This window comes from Protomyctophum parallelum, assembly GCF_964188405.1.
Source record: "Protomyctophum parallelum genome assembly, chromosome: 23".
NCBI classification, from domain to species: Eukaryota; Metazoa; Chordata; class Actinopteri; order Myctophiformes; family Myctophidae; genus Protomyctophum; species Protomyctophum parallelum.
Window position 1 is genome coordinate 25,892,494 of NC_139715.1, and position 22,361 is coordinate 25,914,854.

Sequence of the window (22,361 nt, forward strand, 5' to 3'; positions counted from 1 at the left end):
AAACACATTCTTATAATATTATTTAATAATTCATAGTATTGATATTAATATAAGATTATTATTATTAGACTGCTATTGGTGTACATTTTTATCACAGACACAGTTCTTCAGTGTTTCAAAGTGGTCATTCAACATGACACTGGTGTGTCTAAAGCAGTGGTTTTCAATCAATTTAATTAATTATTAATAATATACAGACCGGTATATCAGCTCTCATCAAGCAAAGTGATAAAGTAGAAGACGTTACAATGATCATGCAATGTTTCCACTGCCCCGTCATGAGAGATACTCTGCTGCCACCTAGCGGGAAGCGGGGTGGTAGTGCAGTGGTATGGCAGGTCTCTTATTATGACAGGGGAATGAAGAGTTTCCACACTGCCTAAAGGGCCACTTCACCACTTTTCAACCTATCTTCATATAATTGGTCCTCTCTCTAATGTTCATGATAAAATTCTACTCAGTCTTAGGAGGGCTGTGGGCAGTCCATAGCCCATGCCTATTTGCAATATTTGCAAGTAAGATCATTGGAGACCAGTGTTGTTTTTGGCAGAACATTTCTATTTTAGTTTTAGTCTTAGGGCTGTATTTTGCGTGTCTTAAGTAACAGGTCTTATTCCCTAACTTGAGTAAACTAAAGACCTGGAGGCGTGATCAATGCCATTTGGCTATTCTGAGTCTGAGTGGCCAAAGAGCATTGACCACGCCTCCAGGTCTTTAGTTTACTCAAGTTAGGGAATAAGACCTGGTACTTAAGACACGCTAAAATACAGCCCTTAGTCTCTTGAATAGTTTTCATTTAGTTTTAGTCACATTTTAGTCACCCGGAATGTTTTATTGTTAGTCTAGTTTTAGTCGACTAAATATCATGAGATTTTAGTCGACTAAATCTACAGGTGATTTAGTCGACTAAAATGTATTTTGGCGGGCCTTGATGCCGTCATAATGACACTTGCTGAAAATAGCCGATCTACAAGCGGAGCTTGTAGATCAGCTATTGTCACCATGCAACCAAGTGTAAAATGACGTACTGCATCTCTTGTCCACTAGTCCCTTCCTAACATTTAGTCTAGTTTTTATTCGTTGACGAAATTGTCAGTATATTTAGTCTTAGTTTTAGTCACCATAGATAGTTTTCATTTAGTTTCCATTTAGTTTACGTCAGTGGAAAAAGGTAGTCGACGAACATTATTAGCTTTAGTTTTAGTCGACGAAAACAACATTGTTGGAGAAAAACAATTGCAACTTCAGGACATACAGTATACATTATCCATAACCAAAAAAGCAATTCAGATTTACAATGATTCTACCCATCCTCTTCACTCTGAATTGGACCTGTTGCCATCGGGCAGGAGGCTTAGGGCAAAATTGGCTGAAAAGAAGGGTTACAAAACTTTGTGCACTGCCAACTGCTGTGGACATTTACAAACATAGTCTAATCCCCACTGCTCATGATCACTGTTGCTGTGTTAATGTGAATGCATTTTATATAGTATTTTAATGCACCTGTGTATTTCTTGTAATGTTTTATTGTTGTAACTGACTGCCGGTGTGCCAAAGATGACATTTTATGTCAATTTAATGGACAATAAAGTTTTCTTTATCTTATAATTATAGGCTAAAAATAAATAAATACATTAAATAATAATTATAGGCTAAGTTGGGTGCTTAACCTTTCACCTGATTAAGTAAGTGATTTAACATGACATTCAGATAAATTGGTCCAGACCATCAGACCTACAGTAGGCTGCTTTATGCCAGAGCATTTTCGGGAGAGTGGCGGTGCTGCTGTTTTAACCCATTCTGACCTGAGATCAGATTCATACGAGGTTTCCACTGGACACACACTGGTCTGACGAACCCATTCTGACCTGAGATCAGATTCTAAAAATGTCAGTCGTTCTTTGATTTTTAAAAAATAGCAGAACTACAAGCTCGTATCGCGCCACTCGCGATATGAGCTTGTAGATCTGCTATTTTTAAATAGCTAAAGCATAACATGATGCTGACACCAAAATGGGTTCCCGTTCAGAATGTTTTAACCATTTAGGCCTGATGTCGAAATTTAAAAAAAAATGTCTTCAAAATCCTGACAGTTTTCTGTATCAGTGGTGCTCAATATTTCATCTCGAGGACTGGCGTTTCTTTCTAGTGTGCCAAAATGCATATTTCTTTTACTCTGATCCATTGATACTTGTGAAAATAGCAGAGCTTGTAGACAAGCTATTTTATCTTTTTTTAATATTGTTTGACAAAAAAGTTCTTTGGCACTGCTTTAAACCACTGCATCTGTTATCCAAAATGAAAAAAGAAAGAATGAAATTTGGAAAAGTATAATTAATGTAAAGTGCATGTGAACATGCACAGTACATAATTATCAGACTATTAATCTTAGCCCTTTATTCTTGTTTATGCCCCAAAATGACCGAATATACAGGTTTTGTAGGAATTGTAGAAATATTAGACCTTAATATTAAGCATGTATAGGCTACTTTACTTTACATTTTCCAACTATTAGATTTTTTACCATTTTGAACAAAATAGGCATTTTTTTACATTGAGGTGTCCAGATGACATCCTGTTTCCAGCCCCACTCTAGCCGCAATTTGCAAACTCAGATTGTTTTATAATGGGATGAATCTAGAGTTGCAATACCCTCCATTGACTCCCCACTCATCTTTTTTGGTTTGCGATCTGCTTGTCTTAAACGACGTTAAACTCACCAACATTGCAGCTGTAGTCCAAGCTTGAATTATCCTCTTTCAATCTGCTGAGCTTGTTTTTCATAAAAATCCACCGTAGAGATGTTATGAGCTCTGAACGGCCCTGCATTCCACCTGTTTCGAATTTGCACATAATGCAGGAGGCAGCAGCGCGACCCGTTAACAAAAACGAGTGCTTCCAAACTGCAACTGCAAAACAGCATTTTTGGGTTCCCACCCAAAATGGGTCAAACATTGAGCGGAATGGTGGAGCAAAAACACGCTTATCAGGATAAAGCATTTTTGTGTGATGTTGTGAAGTGAATCATATTGTTGCATTGAGCTGTGTTTTGGTTGTGATGTACTGTATGCCATGCTGACACAACATTAAGCCCCAGTGAAGCAGGCAGCCTAGAGTAGCTCACAGGTTTAATGTTTGTCTTTAGTTCAAAGTTGGTTTAGTAAACGCATTGATTTTGACGTCCATATGTTTAGGGCATGTAATTTGTGAAAATGTTCATACGCTTCCAAGAAAACAGATCTTCCAGCTCACAATTGTGAGCCTGTATTGGCTATTCTAGTTAGATGTTGTCAAAAACTTGTCAAAAATCTTTGCTCAAACAAATTTAAGATTTCTTTCAAATTGATTAGCTAATGTTTCACTTTTTACAGTAATCGGGGGTCTAGGACTCTGCAAAACCGAGACTGGCATCGGACTCAAAACTATGACATTGGTCGGGCTCTACATGGGTCCAGTCGTTCTCAAAGTGGGTTCTGGGGACCCCCAGGGGTCCTACATTCATTGTAATGTTACATAATGATGAACTTCTTTCTTTCAGATACTCAAGGCGTATGGCGACAGAGCGAGAACCATCCACATCTCTCTGTATGGGTTCCAGTCCAACTCACACCACTGATGAAGACCCAGAACCGTCCACATCTCTCTGTCTGGGTTCCAGTCCAACTCACACCACTGATGAAGACCCAGAACCGTCCACATCTCTCTGTCTGGGTTCCAGTCCAAAGCAGTGTGAAATCACACCACTGATGAAGACGGCTCAAAGTAGGAACCTTGATTTTGTATTATTATTCGTTGCTGCTGCTGCTTGTGTTCTATGCCAGGATATTGGGTGCCTTAACGCAATTTAAAAAAAACATTTAGGCCATAAAAAATACATTAAAAAAAAGTATTCTGAAAGAATATATATTCAAAGATTTGTGCCGCATTGTGCCGCACGATTTTTCAAAAATAGCAGACCTACAAGCTCGTAGCACGCGCTATGAGCTTGTAGATCTGCTATTTTTTCAATAGCTAAAGTATTACATAATGCTTAGTTAAAACACCAAAGGGGTTCCCGCCCAAAATGGGTTAACGCAAGTCCAAGAGTGCCCCAGAATACTTTGATAATATTATTTGGAATGTATCAATGCCACTTCAAGTTGAACCACTTGGACCTCCTCTATACGTGGTCAAACGGAACAAGTTGTACTGTAGGCTGAAAAATACCTCGCCAAGTACAGTTTAAGTCTCTTCACCAAAAATAGCAGATCTAGAAAGGCTATTTTTGGTGAATATTTTCAGTCTGTCCTAATAATAGAAACAGATATTCTCTCCAGTTTTCCTTGTGACATATTTAGGTAAAATATTTACATATTTACGTAGCGCATAAATACACCTTACAATGACATAAATGTACGGTGCTATAAAATAACAATATAATTCTGGGGTGCCGTGGAATAGAAGACGTTATTTACAGGGCTGACCAGAGCCAAAAAGGGTTTGAGTCGAGAACCCACTGATCTATGCAGTGTATCTGGAAGTGATTCAAGCTGCTCATATTGGGCCCCATGCAGTGTTTGTGGCTCTGGGATTGAAGGAAGGCTGGCGTGAATCTACAGCGTGTCTGTGAACTGCTGTTGGAACGTAGTGAGTTTTCTATTTCCTTTAAAGGAGAATTCCATACTAAAAGGCTTTCTGTGTTGTGCTAATTCACTTATTTCCATCGCTTTTGTATATATCCTCTCTTCATAATGTAAATAATATCCCACGCAGGCAAACTTTACTACTTATTTCGATGGAAATAAGCGAATTAGCACAACACCCCATAGCCACATTCGATTCCCATTCAATGCAATTCATTGTGGGCTTATGGTAGGGGAAATAGCCAATAAAACACCTCTTTGATGGGGACGTAACGACTACAAAGAAAGGTAAGAAAGCCTTCTAGCATGGAATTCTCCTTTAAAGTCAGTCAACGCCATCGAGGTCTGCTGGACTGCTGGTGTTTCACACAACATCCTACAATTATCATGCCTGTTGTGGCTGCATGGTGTCGAAGTTAACTGAGCTCTAAACAGGGTGCGGTGTACAGCTATGTGTGTGTGGTTTTCTACTGCATTTCCTTTAAAGTTCAAACTACTGTAGAGGATTCGAGCTCTGACGGGACAGCCTTCATTGTGTGTCCATGTGGAATTGAAGGCAGATGTGTGTGTGTGTGTGTGTGTGTGTGTGTGTGTGTGTGTGTGTGTGTGTGTGTGGTTCTTGTTTGAGTTGTGACAGCTGGGTGTCTGTATCGGTTCATTCATATGGCTTCACTTCTGTATGGCGTCTATATCGTATGACGCCGAGAGGCTAAAGCGGGGAAACGTTGTAGTTGTCAGACTCGCTGCTTAGTCGTTGTCTGCATGAGAATCACTGCTCCAGGCCAGGGTACTGCTTTTGTTGTAGTTTATTAAAGTTAAAACATTACCACAGTAAATAGCGATTGCGGTCAACAAAGTTGGACCTTCCCCGTTCACGCCCCCCCCCCCCCCCCCCTATTTCCATTCATGAAAATGCCGCCTTGCAAACGGCTGACTTTCTATGAGTGACGTAGGCTAGTAGCGCACAACACCACGTGACCCATATAGCTGTCACCAACAACTTCATTTTTTTTAATGATTCAAATTGTGTTTGGCACAACGGAATAACTGAGAATGTACATAAAATAACCATACAAACAATTAAGATGACAAATGAAACACAACTAGACAAGAAAAGAATATACAATACATTACACTACACTACCAAACCTTTACAGAAAAGGTAATACAATACAGACAATACAATACAATACTGGCATGACTTCTTTATACAGTACACACACCTTACCCTGGAAAAAGGTTCGTTTCAGTAGGAGTTTTGTCCCATCAGCCATCGCGGCATTAAAGGTATTATGACATGATTTATAACATAATTTTAACAACATTAAAAGTCTTGGCCATGGTCCTTCAAACGTGTCTAAAAAGTTTGAACACTCAACTCCAGTCCAGTATTTCTTGACACGAGTATTTGTGCATGTGTAAAGTTCATCCTGAGAAGCCATGGAAAAACACATTATTTTAGCCTGTAGATGTCGGTAATTCCCCCTTTCCTGTCAACCCAAGATGCGCTTCTTTGACAACGTGGTAGGAACGTCGTCAAAAATAAAAGAGTCATCTAGGCCAGTTGGTATCCAGTGTAAGTTGGTATCCACAGCCAACAACAGAGCAGATTGATTTTTCTCTAGAAGACATTATTAGTAAGTATTACAAAGAAACAAAGTCGCAGTTGACAATGAGGAAGCGGAGAAGAGAGGGTAGGCACTAGGCAGGGAGCAGAGTGGAGGGGGCGGAGGTTTAGCCGGGATCTACGTATATCCCTGCCGTCCAACCAGATGAGACATTTTTGCATAATTATTCACAAGAGTCCAGACAGCAGAGAATACACTGAATGTTCAAACTTCGTTTTTTTTTTGTGAAATTGATGTCAAGAAAAGCCAAAAAAGCCAAAAAATCTACAAAAATGTGTTTTAAATGTCACAATCCCTTTAAACAAACTGCCCCGCCGTTAGGAGGGTTTCTGTACACAGTGGGGAACTCATGTTTTTGTATTTTTGTCTTAGTGTAATGTTTTTCTGTAGCCTACTATGTGCTGCTTTTGTTGTTGGTGTTGAACAGACCTGTGAAGATGAATATCCTTCGGGACAATAAAGATAATTATTATCACACACTATCCATCCATCCATCCATCCATCTCGCACCCATGTTAGCAGATGTTTTCAAAAGGTGCTCCATGGACCACTGCAGTGGTTGTCCAGCATGTGATCCCGGGGCCACCATGTTTTTCATAGTTTAGTTTAGATGTGTTTATTTTGGAGAAACTTAAAACTTTAAACTGTTGGTATTTGTGTAGATATAATTTACTTTATAAAACGCGTATTCCCAATACTTGATTCTGATTGGCTGGTTACCATCACGTGACCGGTGTAAATTCCACCGATAACCCACTCCTTCAATCACTGGGGCTACTTGCCGAGCAAAACAAGGAAGTGATGTGGCTCGCTCTGGTGACGCAAAGCGTAGCTACTTTTGTGAATTCAATCGTTTTATTAGGTTAATATTGCTATATGTTTGTAACCGTTTTAGAAAAGCAATAAGCCACTCGAGGCCCCAGCTTACCTGGTATTTTACACTGGCTGGGGGGTAGAAGACCCGGTAACCTGAGACCTCTCGTGGCTTATTGCTTAAATTTACATGGATGACCAATTTGAAGCAGATTGGAGGGTGCAACACGGGTTGTCTTGTGGATCTTAACCACTTGAACGTCGATTAGCCCTATTCTGAGGGGAACTTTAGCCAGAAATAGACAATCTGCAAGCTTGTAGATCGCTATTTTTTGCAAAGAGGTTTGGTAGAGAGGGAATAGATGGCATGCCAAGTACAGGTTTGAGGCTTTAAGTGGATAACTGTCTGAAAATATTGTAATACATGTGGGTTCTAGCATTCTGCAAAAAATTGTAGTAAATGTCAGACCCTGGAAGCCCCACAGACAACAATGTACTAATTATAAGAGCGATCTTTATTAACTATAATGCTCAAAATTACATTACGTATAAAATAGAATAATGCCAAATGGCTGATTCATAGGAATTGATTCAATACAGTGCAATGACCCCAACCTAATAAAACCATCTATAAAATACAGGCCTATATAAATCAGTGGATAAATATGCATACAATATGCAACAATACTATTAGGGCATGCAAGGCTCATGTCACGGTAGGCTGTCACGCCTACCGGCGCGTGTGATGTCACGAGACCTGGGCATAGTACATAGTATAGGTTGTCTCCATATATGGAGCTCTAGGTGAAAGCCTGCGTTATTTCACCTGGAGCTCCATATATGGAGACAACAGCGATATCCAGCACTGACTTCAGACTATATAAACCTCATAATATGGATATACACGCCTGGCATCGTCATGGTGATACGTATACTCGGTTGGCTGGCATCGTCATCATGAGTCATGACGGGCATCTAGTGAACCATATATTTATAATAAGAATCCGAAGAGGTTCTGTGGGGGATCGCGACTACACTGCTCAGCGAGATCTCAAATCCTCAGAATCTACAGTACCCAAGCAAGACACAGGATACAGGATGCAACACATAGGACACAGGACTCAAGACAAAGCATACAGGATAGAACACATAGGACACAGGACTCGAGGCACCACACTCAAGACAGGGGCTGATGTCACGTGATGTCCCGGTGACATGGGGGCTTACCTGGGATGAGTGACCGGGGATTGTGCGACCCCCATAAGAGAAGACATTTACAGCCGCATAATCACTGTGACACACCGATATGGCGGTGACGTTGAGAAGCTGCGTTGTTCACATGTTTAGAAGATTACAAGTCAACAACGGGGCGCTGTCTCCTACCGTCCTCCTCACCCGGCAGCAGAGTTCTCACGGTGTCAGCCTACCGTCCGGTCGTGTCGTTCCACGGACCTCTCTCTCCTCTCCTCCGTGGTCAACAGAGTCGCATCACATCGACCTGGAAGAACAGCGGCGGCGACACGCAGCGGTGGTCCGGAAGGTGAACGACCTCCTCCTGCGCGGTCAGAACTACGGCAGGCTGTTCGCCGTGGTGCAGTTCTCTGGACGTCAGTGGAAGGTCACCGGAGAAGACCTGATCCTCATAGAGAACCACGTGGAAGCACAGTGTGGGGACAGGATCCGCATGGAGAAGGTGCTGATGGTCGGAGGAGAAGACTTCTCGCTGATCGGCAGACCTCTGCTGGGGTGCGATCTGGTCCGGGTCGAGGCCACCGTGGTGGAGAAGACCGAGTCGTGGCCCAAAGTCGTTCAGCGCTTCAAGAAACGCAAGAGACACGAGACGCGGAGGTGGATGGTCTCGCCGCAGACTGTACTGAGGATCAACAGCATACAAGTGGCTCCAGCTCTCTCATGAATATTTACAGTATTAACCCATTTTGGGCGGGAACCCCTTTTGGTGTTAGCATTATGCTATGCTTTAGCTATTGAAAAAAATCAGATCTACAAGCTCATAGTGCGCCACCGAGTGGCGCACTACGAGCTTGTAGGTCTGCTATTTTTGAAGAATCATGAAAAGTGACATGAAAGTGTTTGAGAACGACTGACATAGAAAAACAGAGCTTTTTCAAGAAAACAGTCAGGATTTAGAAGACATTTCTACACGTAATCAAACGGTGTTTCACTTGGCTTTGTGTGGTGATGAAGGGGAAAAACACACACCGTGTGAGCAGAGGAGGAGAGAAATAACGTAACTTTTCATTTTAAACGTTTTCTCCATAAACATAAAGCACTTGATGAATGGAGACCAACAACGAGCCAATTTGTAACTGCGCAACACACAACACCATGCACAAGGCCAGTTCGTTAAAGATGGAGTGCCACAATATTTGTATTTTTTTTATGTGTTTATGAGGTGAATACTTCATTAGACACCCTGGAGTCGGTTTTATGTGAAATGGTGTATTAACTTTGTATTTAGGGTTTCTTGCTGGAGGCTGAACCCTTGACAGTCAAACGGGTCAATGAAATAAACAGTAATATAGTGACACCACACTATCAGCCCCTCCCCTAACCCCTCCCCCTTTATCATACAACTACAGCTGTGGGTGCGGCTTCAGTTCAGGTGGATCACCGCCTATCACCACCCACCAGGCAAACCAGGCATGCTTAATGAACTGGTGGGCGTGCCCGCATAAAAACAACATTTTAACAAATACTGCACACTTTTTTGAAAAAAATATACCTCCTTATATAACAATAAGACCTGATGATCATGTTTTAGGGTGGAAGAAAATAACGTGTTATAATTTATCTTGACATCTCCATGTCAAGTATGCTGTGATCACTGTAATCCAATGTATTAAGTTACATGTGTTCATAGTCTTAACCATTGAGTCAGGTGACTCAGACTTCCATCACCTTAAGTTCTATTATTGTGTCCAATATTGTGTAGATCACAGTCCAGTCACGTCTCAGTCCAGTCCAGGATACAGTACACTATAGAGCGTCGCAGTCCCGCCCCCTCGAGAGACCCGGGAAATAAATCGCCGTTCATTTTCCTCATAGGCATTTCTTAAAGTATTTATTTAAAGACGTTTACGCCGCGGACAAAGCCAACTCGGATTGTGACAAATCATGACAATGAACACAATATTTTAGGCCGATCAAATCATTAGAAGAAAATAAAGGCAGGAGCCAACACTATTTGTTTTGTTTTTCTTCTTATAAATTATTTGATCGGCCCAAAATATTGTGTTCATTGTCATGATTTGTCACGATCCGAGTTGGCTTTGTCCGCGGCGTAACCGTCTTTAAATAAATACTTTAAGAAATGCTATGGGAAAAATGCATTGGGATTTATTTCCTGGGCTACTCGTTGTTCTGAAAGGGGGAGGGACTGCGACGCTCTATTGAATAGATCATGGTAGCTCAGAATAATTATCCAGCTCAGTTTCTGATGAGCAACACTTTTGCATCTTCAGTGGTCCCAACTTTTGCATCTTCAGTGGTCTCATTTAAATTGATGAACAACTTGAGCAGCTTGTGGTCCAAGTGTTTTTGTATTTGACCTTGTTTCAGTGTGCTATTTCTTGCAATATCAGTGTTGTTGGTTTGTCGTTTCTACTGGCCTTGATGGTGGTTACATTCAGTGTTGTTTTCGTCGACTAAAACTAAGACGAAAAATGTTCGTTGACTACCTTTTTCCACTGAAGAAAACTAAATGGAAACTAAATAAAAACTATGCTATGGTGACTAAAACTAAGACTAAATATACTGACAATTTCGTCAACAAATAAAAACTACACTAAAATGTTAGGAAGGGACTAGTGGACAACAGATCCAGTATAAGTCATTTTACACTTGGTTGCATGCTGAAAATAGCAGATCTACAAGCTTGTAGATCTGCTATTGTAGATCTGCTATTTTCAGCAAGTGTAAAATCAGTTATTATGACGGCAACAAGGCCCGCCTAAATACATTTTAGTCGACTAAATCACCTGTAGATTTAGTCGACTAAAATCTTATGACATTTAGTCGATTAAAACTAGACTAACACTAATACATTCCAGGTGACTAAAATGTGAAAATGAAAGGAAAGGTACTATGTTTACCCAGGGTAACTGGACTAAGCTCAAGAACTTGTTTACAGCCAGGCCCTGCTCATAGAACATTTCATGGTAGGGGGTTCAATGCCTTGTCCAAGGGCACTTCAGCGGTGGTAATTTTAACGTGCCGATCCGGGGATACGAACTAGCGACCTTCCGATATCAAGACCGCTCCGCAAACCGTTCGGCCACCGCTGCCTTAAACTAAGTGAAAACTATTGAAGAGACTATGACTAACACTAAAATAGAAATTTGCTGCCAAAAACAACACTGAAATCCCTTTTGACTGTAGAAAAGAAGCTCTGTCATCAAGCTCACTGCTCTCCCCCTCTTTGTTTGCGGTCACCGCCCGCGCGTATCACCTAGGGTCCAATGCCTAGACCTGACACCATCCTGCTGTACTGCTCCAAAGTTTGGACCCTGTCCTCCATAAAGTCAAGACGTGTGTCTCGACTGCAATGCCTTCAGCTGCTCCTCAATGGTTTCCAAGTCCTGCTCCAAGGCTGCGATCTTGTTCTCCGTGTCTTGCCTCACACGCTCTGGGACATTCTCCGAGTACCTTGCGACGTGGGTTCGAGAGAGGGCTTCCTCCAGCTTGGGAAGGAGCCTCTCTTTGCGCCGGGACAGCCGTAGGATGTGTTTGTCTGCTTCCATTACCGTCTGAACGCTAAGGTGTACCCGACACGAGTGGTCCACCACACCGACTGCGCCTCCTTTAGCGGGAGGGGATGTGGAGCCGTCGGCTTCCTGAGGACAGTGGAGGTGGAGGTCGGAGGTGCGACTTAAGGTCTGAACCGCTGAGCCAAAGCGACAGAGTGTCTGTGCTTGGCTGGCTGAACAGACTACCCACATCTCGGGCCTTTCTTTGGTTATGCCACACTGTATGAGGCTGAAATCCGCTTCCTCTTCAGGGAAGTGCCAGTGGGCCAGTTGAGCCGGCGTCGGGTAAGGCTGCAAACAAGCTGTCCACGGCGTTGTCGTCGGCCACGCTGGTGAACGGGCGAAGCCTCTGCCACAGCTCCTCGGTGAGGAAGGGCATGATCGGCGAGAGCAGGGCCAAAGAGACGGACAGACAGTGATACAGCACGCTCCTGGCCACCTGCCTACGCGTCTGTTCTGCTGCCCCGGAGTCCTGCTGACCCAGCAGCGGCTTTATGCACTCCAAGTAAACGTCGCAGAGATCGTGCACCCAGAAAGACTGGACGGCGGACGTGACCGCATGGAGCTCGTATGCCTGGAAGCCTCGCTCACACTGTCGGACGGTGCCGTAGAGTCTGGAACACACCCAGCGGTCCATGCCGCTCGTAGGAGACGTCTCTGCCAGCGCCGTCGGCGCCGCTGTCCCGTTGTCGTCGGCCAACACTCCCAGCGTGAATCTCGCCGTCTGCCACATCTTATTGCAGAAGTGCCTGCAGCTCAGCACCTGGGACACGGACAGGCGGATGTCCTCTCCCTGTGCATTGTGAGAGCACAGGGCAAAGCGCAGGGCATCTGTCCCGCACTCTGGTATCCCCTTAGGGAAGTCCTTCCTCTGCGCTTCCACGGCCGCCGCCGCCCAGAAGAAAATGAGGTCACTGCCTGTCTCCAAAAAGGAGTTGGGGTAGTACTTCTGTAGGTCGCCGGTCTGCTGTGGCCAGCCCAACATGGCAAAGGGGAAAAGGCCGGATGAGAACCACGTGTCCTACACGTCCGAGTCCTGAGTCAAGGTCACAGAGTCGGCCGCTACTCCATATTTGGCAGCGGCTCTCTGCCTGGCCTCCTCCTCGCTCCGGCCCCATGCCCACAGCTCCTCTTGGCCGTTAGGAGAATTGGGAAGCGTCACTCTATAAGCAGGAATCCGATGGCCCCACCAAAGCTGCCTGGATATGCACCAATCGTTGATGTTGGCCAGCTAGTTCTTCCACGTTTTAGTGTAGGAGTCGGGGATGATCTCCAACCGGCCGTCCTCCACTGCCTGGATGGCCCGTTTAGCCATTTGGTCACAGCGCACAAACCACTGCTTCTTCAACCGGGGCTCAACGATGTCCCCCGAACGACTGCAGACGGGCAAAGACATGTCATGATCCCGCTTTCCCCTGAACAACTTTTTCTCCACAAGGGCATCCAGGACTCGCTCCCTGGCATCAAAGCGCTTCAACCCTTCCAACCACTGGCCACAGAGAGGGTTCATTGTCCCGTCTCCTCCAATCACAGTGAGACGTGGGAGCGAGTGCCTCTGGGAGAGCAGGAAGTCGGTGTGGTCATGAGCTGGAGTGACCTTCACTGCCCCTGTCCCAAGCTCCATATTCACCACTGGATCAGTGACGACAGGCATGAGTCGGTCCGTGAAAGGGTGTCTGCAATGCTTTCCGTGAATATCCTGGTATCGAGGATCATGTGGATGCACAGCGATGGCCACGTCTCCCAGCATGGTCTCAGGACGTGTGGTTGACACTGCCACCTCCACCGCCGCCCTCTATAGGGTACACAAAGGTCACCATCGATCCAAATTCCACCTTCTTCTCATAACCAGGAACAGGCAGCATGGTCCTCCCAGAGAGCTCCTTTGACTCGACTTCTATGTCAGAGATGGCAGACTCAAGAGCACAGCTCCAGTTGACCAGCCCCTCTGAGCGGTAGATCAGGCCAGACTCACAGAGCCTCACAAAGGCCTCAGTCACAGCCCTGCTGAATCCCGGGTCCATAGTGAAGCAGGCTCTGCTCCAGTCCAGAGAAGAACCAAGCTTCCTCAGCTGGTAATAGATCTCGCCTCCTTTATCGTTCTTCCATTTCCACACCTCCTTTAAAAAGTCGTCCCTGCTTAGATCTCGCCTCCGCTTCCCTTGTTCGCTGAGCAGTCTCCTTTCTACCACGGCCTGCGTTGCGATTCCTGCGTGGTCACAACCGGGTACCCAGAGCACTCTGTAGCCCTGCATTCTCCTCCATCGAACCAACGCGTCCTCTATGGCCAAGATGCAGAGTGCCAGTAACATTTGGTGGAGGGATACACAGCGTGAAGGACTGATCCACAGCATGTGCTTGCGTGTCCTGAATTTCCCTCCTCCCACCACTGATACCAGCTCGACTCCACATACTCTGGACTGTAGGACGAAGGGAAAGGCACCGTCGTGTCTTTCTTTGCTCCAGGAGCTGTTGAAGCGGTGTACGCAAGCCTCTCTTTCTCACTCCATTTCATTACGTGATCTTCATCACTACTGTGTTTGTTTGTTAACATGGCCATCTCTTTCTCTCGTTTCCGCTTCAGCTTCTCCGCCCGAGGCCGAAGAGGCTCATGTGGTTGAGACGAGGAGGAGGAACAAGGTCTGTACGTCCCTACAGTCCATTGTGACGTTCTCCCCTCTGTGGACCTCACAGAGATGCCACAAATGGTCCTCCACAACTGGGACGTTACTTTCATTATATTAGCCTGTGGGCAGACATGCTCGCTAAGCTTTTGTCTAGGGCCTCCTGTAAAGATGAGCCAAGACAAGCATTTAAATGATATCGTTCACGTGTTACCTTACATTTAGTTAGAATTTTGTCAACTAACTTCCAGTTGCCATCAGGGGTAACTATTTAAAAAGTATGTATGAGAGGAGAAGGAGAACCAGCAGGAACATATCTGTGGGATATGATTATCTGGGTTGCCGGGTAAGTTGCCTGGGTTCTCTCATAGTCTGAGCTGAGCTGGTCAATGTCTTGAATGGTCTCCGTGGAATCTGTATTGATGCTTCGTGCTTCAGTTATCTCCATATATGGGGTTGGAGAGTCTAATGTCGGGCTTGAGTATGTCACATTATCTCCATATATGGGGGGCGCCTGGATGAATAGGTCAGTTATGTCCATATATGGGGTTCCACGAGAGTCTATGATGTCAGACTTGAGTACTGTATGTCAATTCTCTCCACATATGGGGGTTCCTGGATGTTCATTTTATCTCTGCATATGTCACTTTGTAGAGTCACGCCAAATCTCAAATCCGGAGTGGGATCTGGTGGAACCGAAATCTCCATCAGCCGAAGGCGCTTCTAGTCTACTGGCAGGTTACCAGATATATCCTATAAACAATAAAATACATCATGTCTGTCAGTCGGCAGATTTGCTCTTTATCAAGGATTTTTGCAGGAACGTCAACTTTGAGAACTTCAGGCCTGAGCAACTGCGGAGATAATCGGAGGTTTATAACCCGGCGACCGCATCCACCCTCGGCTCCAACGGCTACCTTCCATTCTGGGATTGCACCGTCGTCGATCACAGTCACAGAAGAGCCGGACTCTCTGTTCCAAACGGTGTCCGTGTCGGTGAAAGGCCACGACACGGCTGTCTTGGACAGCTACGAGTTCTTTGCTACTCTGGCAGCCAAGGAGCTTGGCGTCACTCTCCGCGAGGTTTTCGAACCTCCCAAGAACATTGAGAGGCTTACCCTTTTGAAATCGATCCACATCTTCAACAAGCACAGGGTCCAGTATGAGATGAGGACACATTTCCGCTGCATCGAGCTGTCTCATGTAATGGGCTCCACAGCGCGAGTTTACCTCGAATACATCCAGAGGAATCTACCAGAAGGCGTTGCCATGGAGGTCTACAAGACGGCTATGGAGAAGATTCCTGAACACATTCTGGAACCCATGTGGAAGAAGGACCAGCCCACTGATAAGAACTCCAGTCTCATCAGAGCAGTCGTGAGCAGCTGAGTTTGTATTACCTCTGCAGCAAACGGTGTGTTTGCGTGAGGCCACAGCAAAGAAGTCGTTATTTCAATGTTTAAAAAAAAAAAAATCACACGCGTGTGACGTGAAGGGCTCCCAGCTCACCTCATTTACATATCGAAAACAAGTCCATAGACTTGGCTGGCAAACGATTTACGCCATAAGTACTCTAAACAAACAATCGTTAACAGTTTGACTGCGGAAAACGATTTATCAGACTTTTAATCAACCCCCCTTCACTGCCGAGATTGTTGTATTACCTTTAGAGCATACGCTGAATTATTTGGGCTTTTAATCCGCGAAAATCGAGCGAAAAAAGCTTCCCCCGTTTGTTATGAACGACCGCACCACCCGCCATCTTGCTACACCCGGAAGACGCAGCACAGGACCCTCCTCCATGAGGCGTTGAACCCCATTCGTTTACATTGGCCTCAATTTCCCAGAAGCCCTAGCAGCCCACAGCATGTGACGATTTCCGGTTTCATCTCAAAACAGATGCATCTTCTCTTTTTCTCCGCGGCGATGACGGATTTTATTTTTTTTGTTTACATTACGGCGGATTAAACACATAAAACAAAAGGCGCGTATGTCCGATATGGCAGCGACAATAACCTGGAGTAATCCATTCAAAGCACGGAAACTGTTAAAGGACCTAATCATCTTTAAAAAATGAAAATAAAAATGGGCTCCCCACAAATATGCACTTTTGAACAATCAGTCTTTCTCATCATATATAGGGGCTTTTATGGAAATTGCTCTCAGGAACGGCTTAACAGATTTGGTCGTAAATGGTAAATGGTGCATTTTTATATAGCGCCTTTATCCAAGGCGCTTTACAGAGATTGTGCATTACATTCACCCATTCACACACACATTCATACACCGATGGCAGCGGAAACCATGCAAGGCACCAACTAGCACATCGGGAGCAATTAGGGGTTCAGTGTCTTGCTCAAGGACACTTCGACAGTAACTCTGGGGGAGCCCGGGTTCGAACTGGCAACCTTACGGTTGCCATCCAGGCACTCTACCCCTGAGCCACCGCCGCCCCACTTGTGATCTCATCAGTATCACCCTGCTTTGTATAATTCCTCCCCCCCCTCTTCAGTCTTCAGTTCCAAACTTACATTTCCACTTTCTTTGCCATTGTTGATTTTCCAAGCTGGCATGGAATGGAAACAAGCATGTGTTTATTTTATTTTACAAAATAAAAAACTTTTGAACATCCGCTATTGCTATTACCTATAGATCTTTCTTTCTGTTTAAACAGGTGGAGATTAAATCATTTTACCGTGCAAGAAAACTGAACTTGCACTACCCGTTTGGTAGAGCATGTTTTTCAGAAAATTATTTTAGCATAATTTTTTTATTGTATCAAGTTACATATTAATCATGTTCAGTAACATCTCTGCGATGATAATATGCCAAAGAAATCTGTTGCAAAACAGATCCTAGATGTCAGGAGTGATTTCTCTCTGTCTGACTTCCTTATTATTGCCACCTGACTTGTAAAGCATGGTGTGTGACCAGGGGGGCAGTCAGACAGATATTTCCACTAAGGAAATCGGGACATCCTGAAAGTTCATATAATGGCCTGTTGTGGCGCTGTCATTGGGCCCAAAAAACCCATATCCCCATAGAAGTCCATGTATTTGGGCCCAACTTCACCTAGACTGTATTACCTTAATAAACATGATCATGAATACTTTCTGCTTCCAGTCACTAGTTTAAAGTCTCATTTATCATGCCATAATATTCTTTTTGGAAAATGATGGTCCCATTTATTAAAATAATGTTTGAGTCAAAATAAAAACCAACTAAGAAGAAGGAGGGAAGTCCCGCCTCGTTGTCTGGGCCAGCCAATGGCCCAGATGGGCCAAAACTGATCTAGAAAGATGGCGATTTACAATACAAGGACTGACTGGCTTCATTTTACGTCCATATCAGACCCGGCGAACGCTTTGTCCATATTTTTTTTACAGTCTATGTGTGTGACGCCACAGTGGCATCTAGTGAATATTGTTTGCATAACACACCTTAACTGAATGGTAGAAATGGCTCAATCAGGTTGAGTTCAGTTTCAACATTGTTTTCAATGAGAAATAGTGACTTAAAATGTGCTCCACCAATTGGTTGAGTAAACTGTTAAAGGTTTAAGTGTGTCATTTAAGTTTGGTCTAATTGTTCGTGTAGCATTTCCACATTTTCTCAATGTATTATGCAATGACAGTATATCTCTGAAGAAGCCTACTTAAAGCCATAGCCTACTGTGTGAATGAATGAATGAATGAATGAATGAATTTTTATTTTCGTGTCTTGTCATTAAGACCCATCCCTTACGGGATTATAAGACACCAACAACATAAATAAACAATATCACGTTTCACTTCCCACACAGAATTTACACAAAGTATTTGATCAAAACAAAAACAGAAATAAGCATTATCATAAAAATGAAAAATGTGTGAGTGTGTGTGTGTGTGTGTGTGTGTGTGTGTGTGTGTGTGTGTGTGCGTGAGTGCGTGCTTGCGCACACACGACGCGCCCAACGCAAATAATCAAGGGGATAATCACCTTGGAGGGAGATATGTCTGTTGATATGTCTTTGCATTTTTTGTCAAGGTGTTTACTCATGCACTTATGAAGCCACGAACTGTCTGACAAACTGTAGGAATAGCCTAAATATTCACTTTGTACATGTCACTACAAACAATCATGATCTTTCTTTCTTTCTTTCTTTCTTTCTTTCTTTCTTTCTTTCTTTCTTTCTTTCTTTCTTTCTTTCCTTCCTTCCTTCCTTCCTTCCTTCCTTCCTTCCTTCCTTCCTTCCTTCCTTCCTTCCTTCCTTCCTTCCTTCCTTCCTTCCTTCCTTCCTTCCTTCCTTCCTTCCTTCCCCAGGCTACACCACCTGTACCACAGGAACACACCGAGTTTGACCCTGGTCATCACTGTCATCAGTGGTGTCAGACAGCTCAAGGTACGAACCTTGTTTATCATTTTATTTGCTGCTTGTGTTGAATGCTGTGATCATGGATGTGAATTATGTGATCATGGATGTGGATTATGTGGTCATGGATGTGATTCAAGCTGTGTGTGTTGAATGCTGTGATTATGAATGTTATTAAAGCTGTATGTTGAATGCTGTGATTCTGGATGTGATTCAAGCTGCGTGTGTTGAATGCTGTGATCATGGATGTGATTCAAGCTGTGTGTTGAATGCTGTGATTATGTATGTGATTCGAGCTGTGTGTGTTGAATGATGTGATCATGGATGTTATCCAAGCTGTGTTGAATGCTGTGATCATGGATGTTATTCAAGCTGTTGAATGCTGTGATCATGGATGTTATTCAAGCTGTGTGTTTAATGCTGTGATCATGGATGTTATCCAAGCTGTGTTGAATGCTGTGATCATGGATGTTATTCAAGCTGTGTTGAATGCTGTGATCATGGATGTTATTCAAGCTGTGTTGAATGCTCTGATTATGGATGTTATTCAAGCTGTGTTGAATGCTGTGATCATGGATGTTATTCAAGCTGTGTGTTTAATGCTGTGATTATGGATGTTATCCAAGCTGTGTTGAATGCTGTGATCATGGATGTTATCCAAGCTGTGTTGAATGCTGTGATCATGGATGTTATTCAAGCTGTGTTGAATGCTGTGATCATGGATGTTTTTCAAGCTGTGTGTTTAATGCTGTGATCATGGATGTTATCCAAGCTGTGTTGAATGCTGTGATCATGGATGTTATCCAAGCTGTGTTGAATGCTGTGATCATGGATGTTATTCAAGCTGTGTGTTTAATGCTGTGATTATGGATGTTATTCAAGCTGTGTGTTTAATGCTGTGATCATGGATGTTATTCAAGCTGTGTGTTTAATGCTGTGATTATGGATGTTATTCAAGCTGTGTGTTTAATGCTGTGATTCTGGATGCTATTCAAGCTGTGTTTAATGCTGTGATTATGGATGTTATTCAAGCTGTGTGTTGAATGCTGTGATCATGGATGTTATTCAAGCTGTGTGTTTAATGCTGTGATTCTGGATGTTATTCAAGCTGTGTTGAATGCTGTGATCATGGATGTTATTCAAGCTGTGTTGAATGCTGTGATCATGGATGTTATTCAAGCTGTGTTGAATGCTCTGATTATGGATGTTATTCAAGCTGTGTTGAATGCTGTGATCATGGATGTTATTCAAGCTGTGTTGAATGCTGTGATCATGGATGTTATTCAAGCTGTGTGTTTAATGATGTGATCATGGATGTCTTGCAAGTATGATCGAACCCTACAAACCCTCCCGCGCACTCAGATCAGCCAACGCAGGGAAGCTGGAAGTACCCTCACTAAAGACGCCGGGACAACGCTCCACACGTCCCAAACATTTCTCCCTTCTGGCTCCAAAACTGTGGAATGCACTTCCCATTGCAGTCAGAACTGCAGCATCACTCCCAATCTTCCGCCGTAGTCTGAAAACCCACCTTTTCAGACTCCATCATGGCCCATAGCACTTACCCCACCCCCTTAGATAGCATTTCTGTAGACTTAGATAGCATTTGATACAGACTTATAGCATGTTATGTAGACAGCACTATAATTGCATTGTATGTAGTCATAGTACAGATGTATAGCATAGTAGTATAGATGTATAGTTTACATGTATAGTTTCATTATATAGATATTCCACTGTTACTTTCTTAGCTTACGCATGTTTCATGATAAATGTTTTATGTGATGTATTCCCATGCTTTTTTGTTCTTGCTTAATGTAAATCGCTCTGGATTAAGAGCGTCTGCTAAATGCCTAAATTGTAAATTGATGTTATTCAAGCTGTGTGTTTAATGCTGTGATTATGGATGTTATTCAAGCTGTGTGTTGAATGCTGTGATTATGGATGTTATTCAAGCTGTGTTGAATGCTGTGATCATGGATGTTATTCAAGCTGTGTTGAATGCTCTGATTATGGATGTTATTCAAGCTGTGTTGAATGCTGTGATCATGGATGTTATTCAAGCTGTGTTGAATGCTGTGATCATGGATGTTATTCAAGCTGTGTGTTTAATGATGTGATCATGGATGTCTTGCAAGTATGATCGAACCCTACAAACCCTCCCGCGCACTCAGATCAGCCAACGCAGGGAAGCTGGAAGTACCCTCACTAAAAACGCCGGGACAACGCTCCACACGTCCCAAACTCTTCTCCCTTCTGGCTCCAAAACTGTGGAATGCACGTCCCATTGCAGTCAGAACTGCAGCATCACTCCCAATCTTCCGCCGTAGTCTGAAAACCCACCTTTTCAGACTCCATCATGGCCCATAGCACTTAGCCCACCCCCTTAGATAGCATTTCTGTAGACTTAGATAGCATTTGATACAGACTTATAGCATGTTATGTAGACTGCACTATAATTGCTTTGTATGTAGTCATAGTACAGATGTATAGCATAGTAGTATTGATGTATAGTTTACATGTATAGTTTCATTATATAGATATTCCACTGTTACTTTCTTAGCCTACGCATGTTTCATGATAAATGTTTTATGTGATGCATTCCCATGCTTTTTTGTTCTTGCTTAATGTAAATCGCTCTGGATTAAGAGCGTCTGCTAAATGCCTAAATTGTAAATTGATGATATTCAACCTCTGTGTTTAATTCTGTGATTATGGATGTTATTCAAGCTGTGTGTTTAATGCTGTGATTATGGATGTTATTCAAGCTGTGTTGAATGCTGTGATTATGGATGTTATTCAAGCTGTGTTTAATGCTGTGATCATGGATGTTATTCAAGCTGTGTGTTTAATGCTGTGATTCTGGATGTTATTCAAGCTGTGTGTTTAATGCTGTGATTATGGATGTTGTTCAAGCTGTGTGTTTAATGCTGTGATCATGGATGTTATTCAAGCTGTGTTGAATGCTGTGATTATAGATGTTATTCAAGCTGTGTTGAATGCTGTGATTATGGATGTTATTCAAGCTGTGTTGAATGCTGTGATCATGGATGTTATTCAAGCTGTGTTGAATGCTGTGATTCTGGATGTTATTCACGCTGTGTGTTTAATGCTGTGATCATGGATGTTATTCAAGCTGTGTTGAATGCTGTGATTATGGATGTTATTCAAGCTGTGTTTAATGCTGTGATCATGGATGTTATTCAAGCTGTGTTGAATGCTGTGATTATGCATGTTATTCAAGCTGTGTTGAATGCTGTGTTTATGGATGTTATTCAAGCTGTGTGTTTAATGCTGTGATCATGGATGTTATTCAAGCTTTGTGTTTAATGCTGTGATTATGGATGTTATTCAAGCTGTGTTGAATGCTGTGATTATGGAATTTATTCAAGCTGTGTTTAATGCTGTGATCATGGATGTTATTCAAGCTGTGTGTTGAATGCTGTGATCATGGATGGTATTCAAGCTGTGTTTAATGCTGTGATCATGGATGTTATTCAAGCTGTGTGTTTAATGCTGTGATTCTGGATGTTATTCAAGCTGTGTGTTTAATGCTG

General features: G+C 43.2%; 2 protein-coding genes and 1 pseudogene across 3 annotated transcripts; 2 read left to right on the forward strand and 1 right to left on the reverse strand.

The window, feature by feature from the left end:
- Positions 1–8,369: 8,369 nt before the first annotated feature.
- LOC310853971 (large ribosomal subunit protein bL21m-like) lies at positions 8,370–8,978 on the forward strand (the record flags this gene model as incomplete). The annotated part of the gene is made up of 1 exon (XM_083758447.1): positions 8,370–8,978. One exon carries the CDS (start codon positions 8,370–8,372, stop codon positions 8,976–8,978), a length of 609 nt encoding a protein of 202 aa, XP_083614573.1.
- A 2,626-nt stretch (positions 8,979–11,604) lies between these two features.
- On the reverse strand, positions 11,605–14,344 carry LOC310853972 (valine--tRNA ligase, mitochondrial-like; annotated as a pseudogene). The gene has a single exon. The product of its transcript is annotated as a valine--tRNA ligase, mitochondrial-like (transcript).
- An 883-nt stretch (positions 14,345–15,227) lies between these two features.
- LOC310853973 (small ribosomal subunit protein uS10m-like) lies at positions 15,228–15,842 on the forward strand (the record flags this gene model as incomplete). The annotated part of the gene is made up of 1 exon (XM_083758448.1): positions 15,228–15,842. The coding sequence occupies one exon, from the start codon at positions 15,228–15,230 to the stop codon at positions 15,840–15,842; it is 615 nt and encodes a 204-aa protein (XP_083614574.1).
- Positions 15,843–22,361: the final 6,519 nt, after the last annotated feature.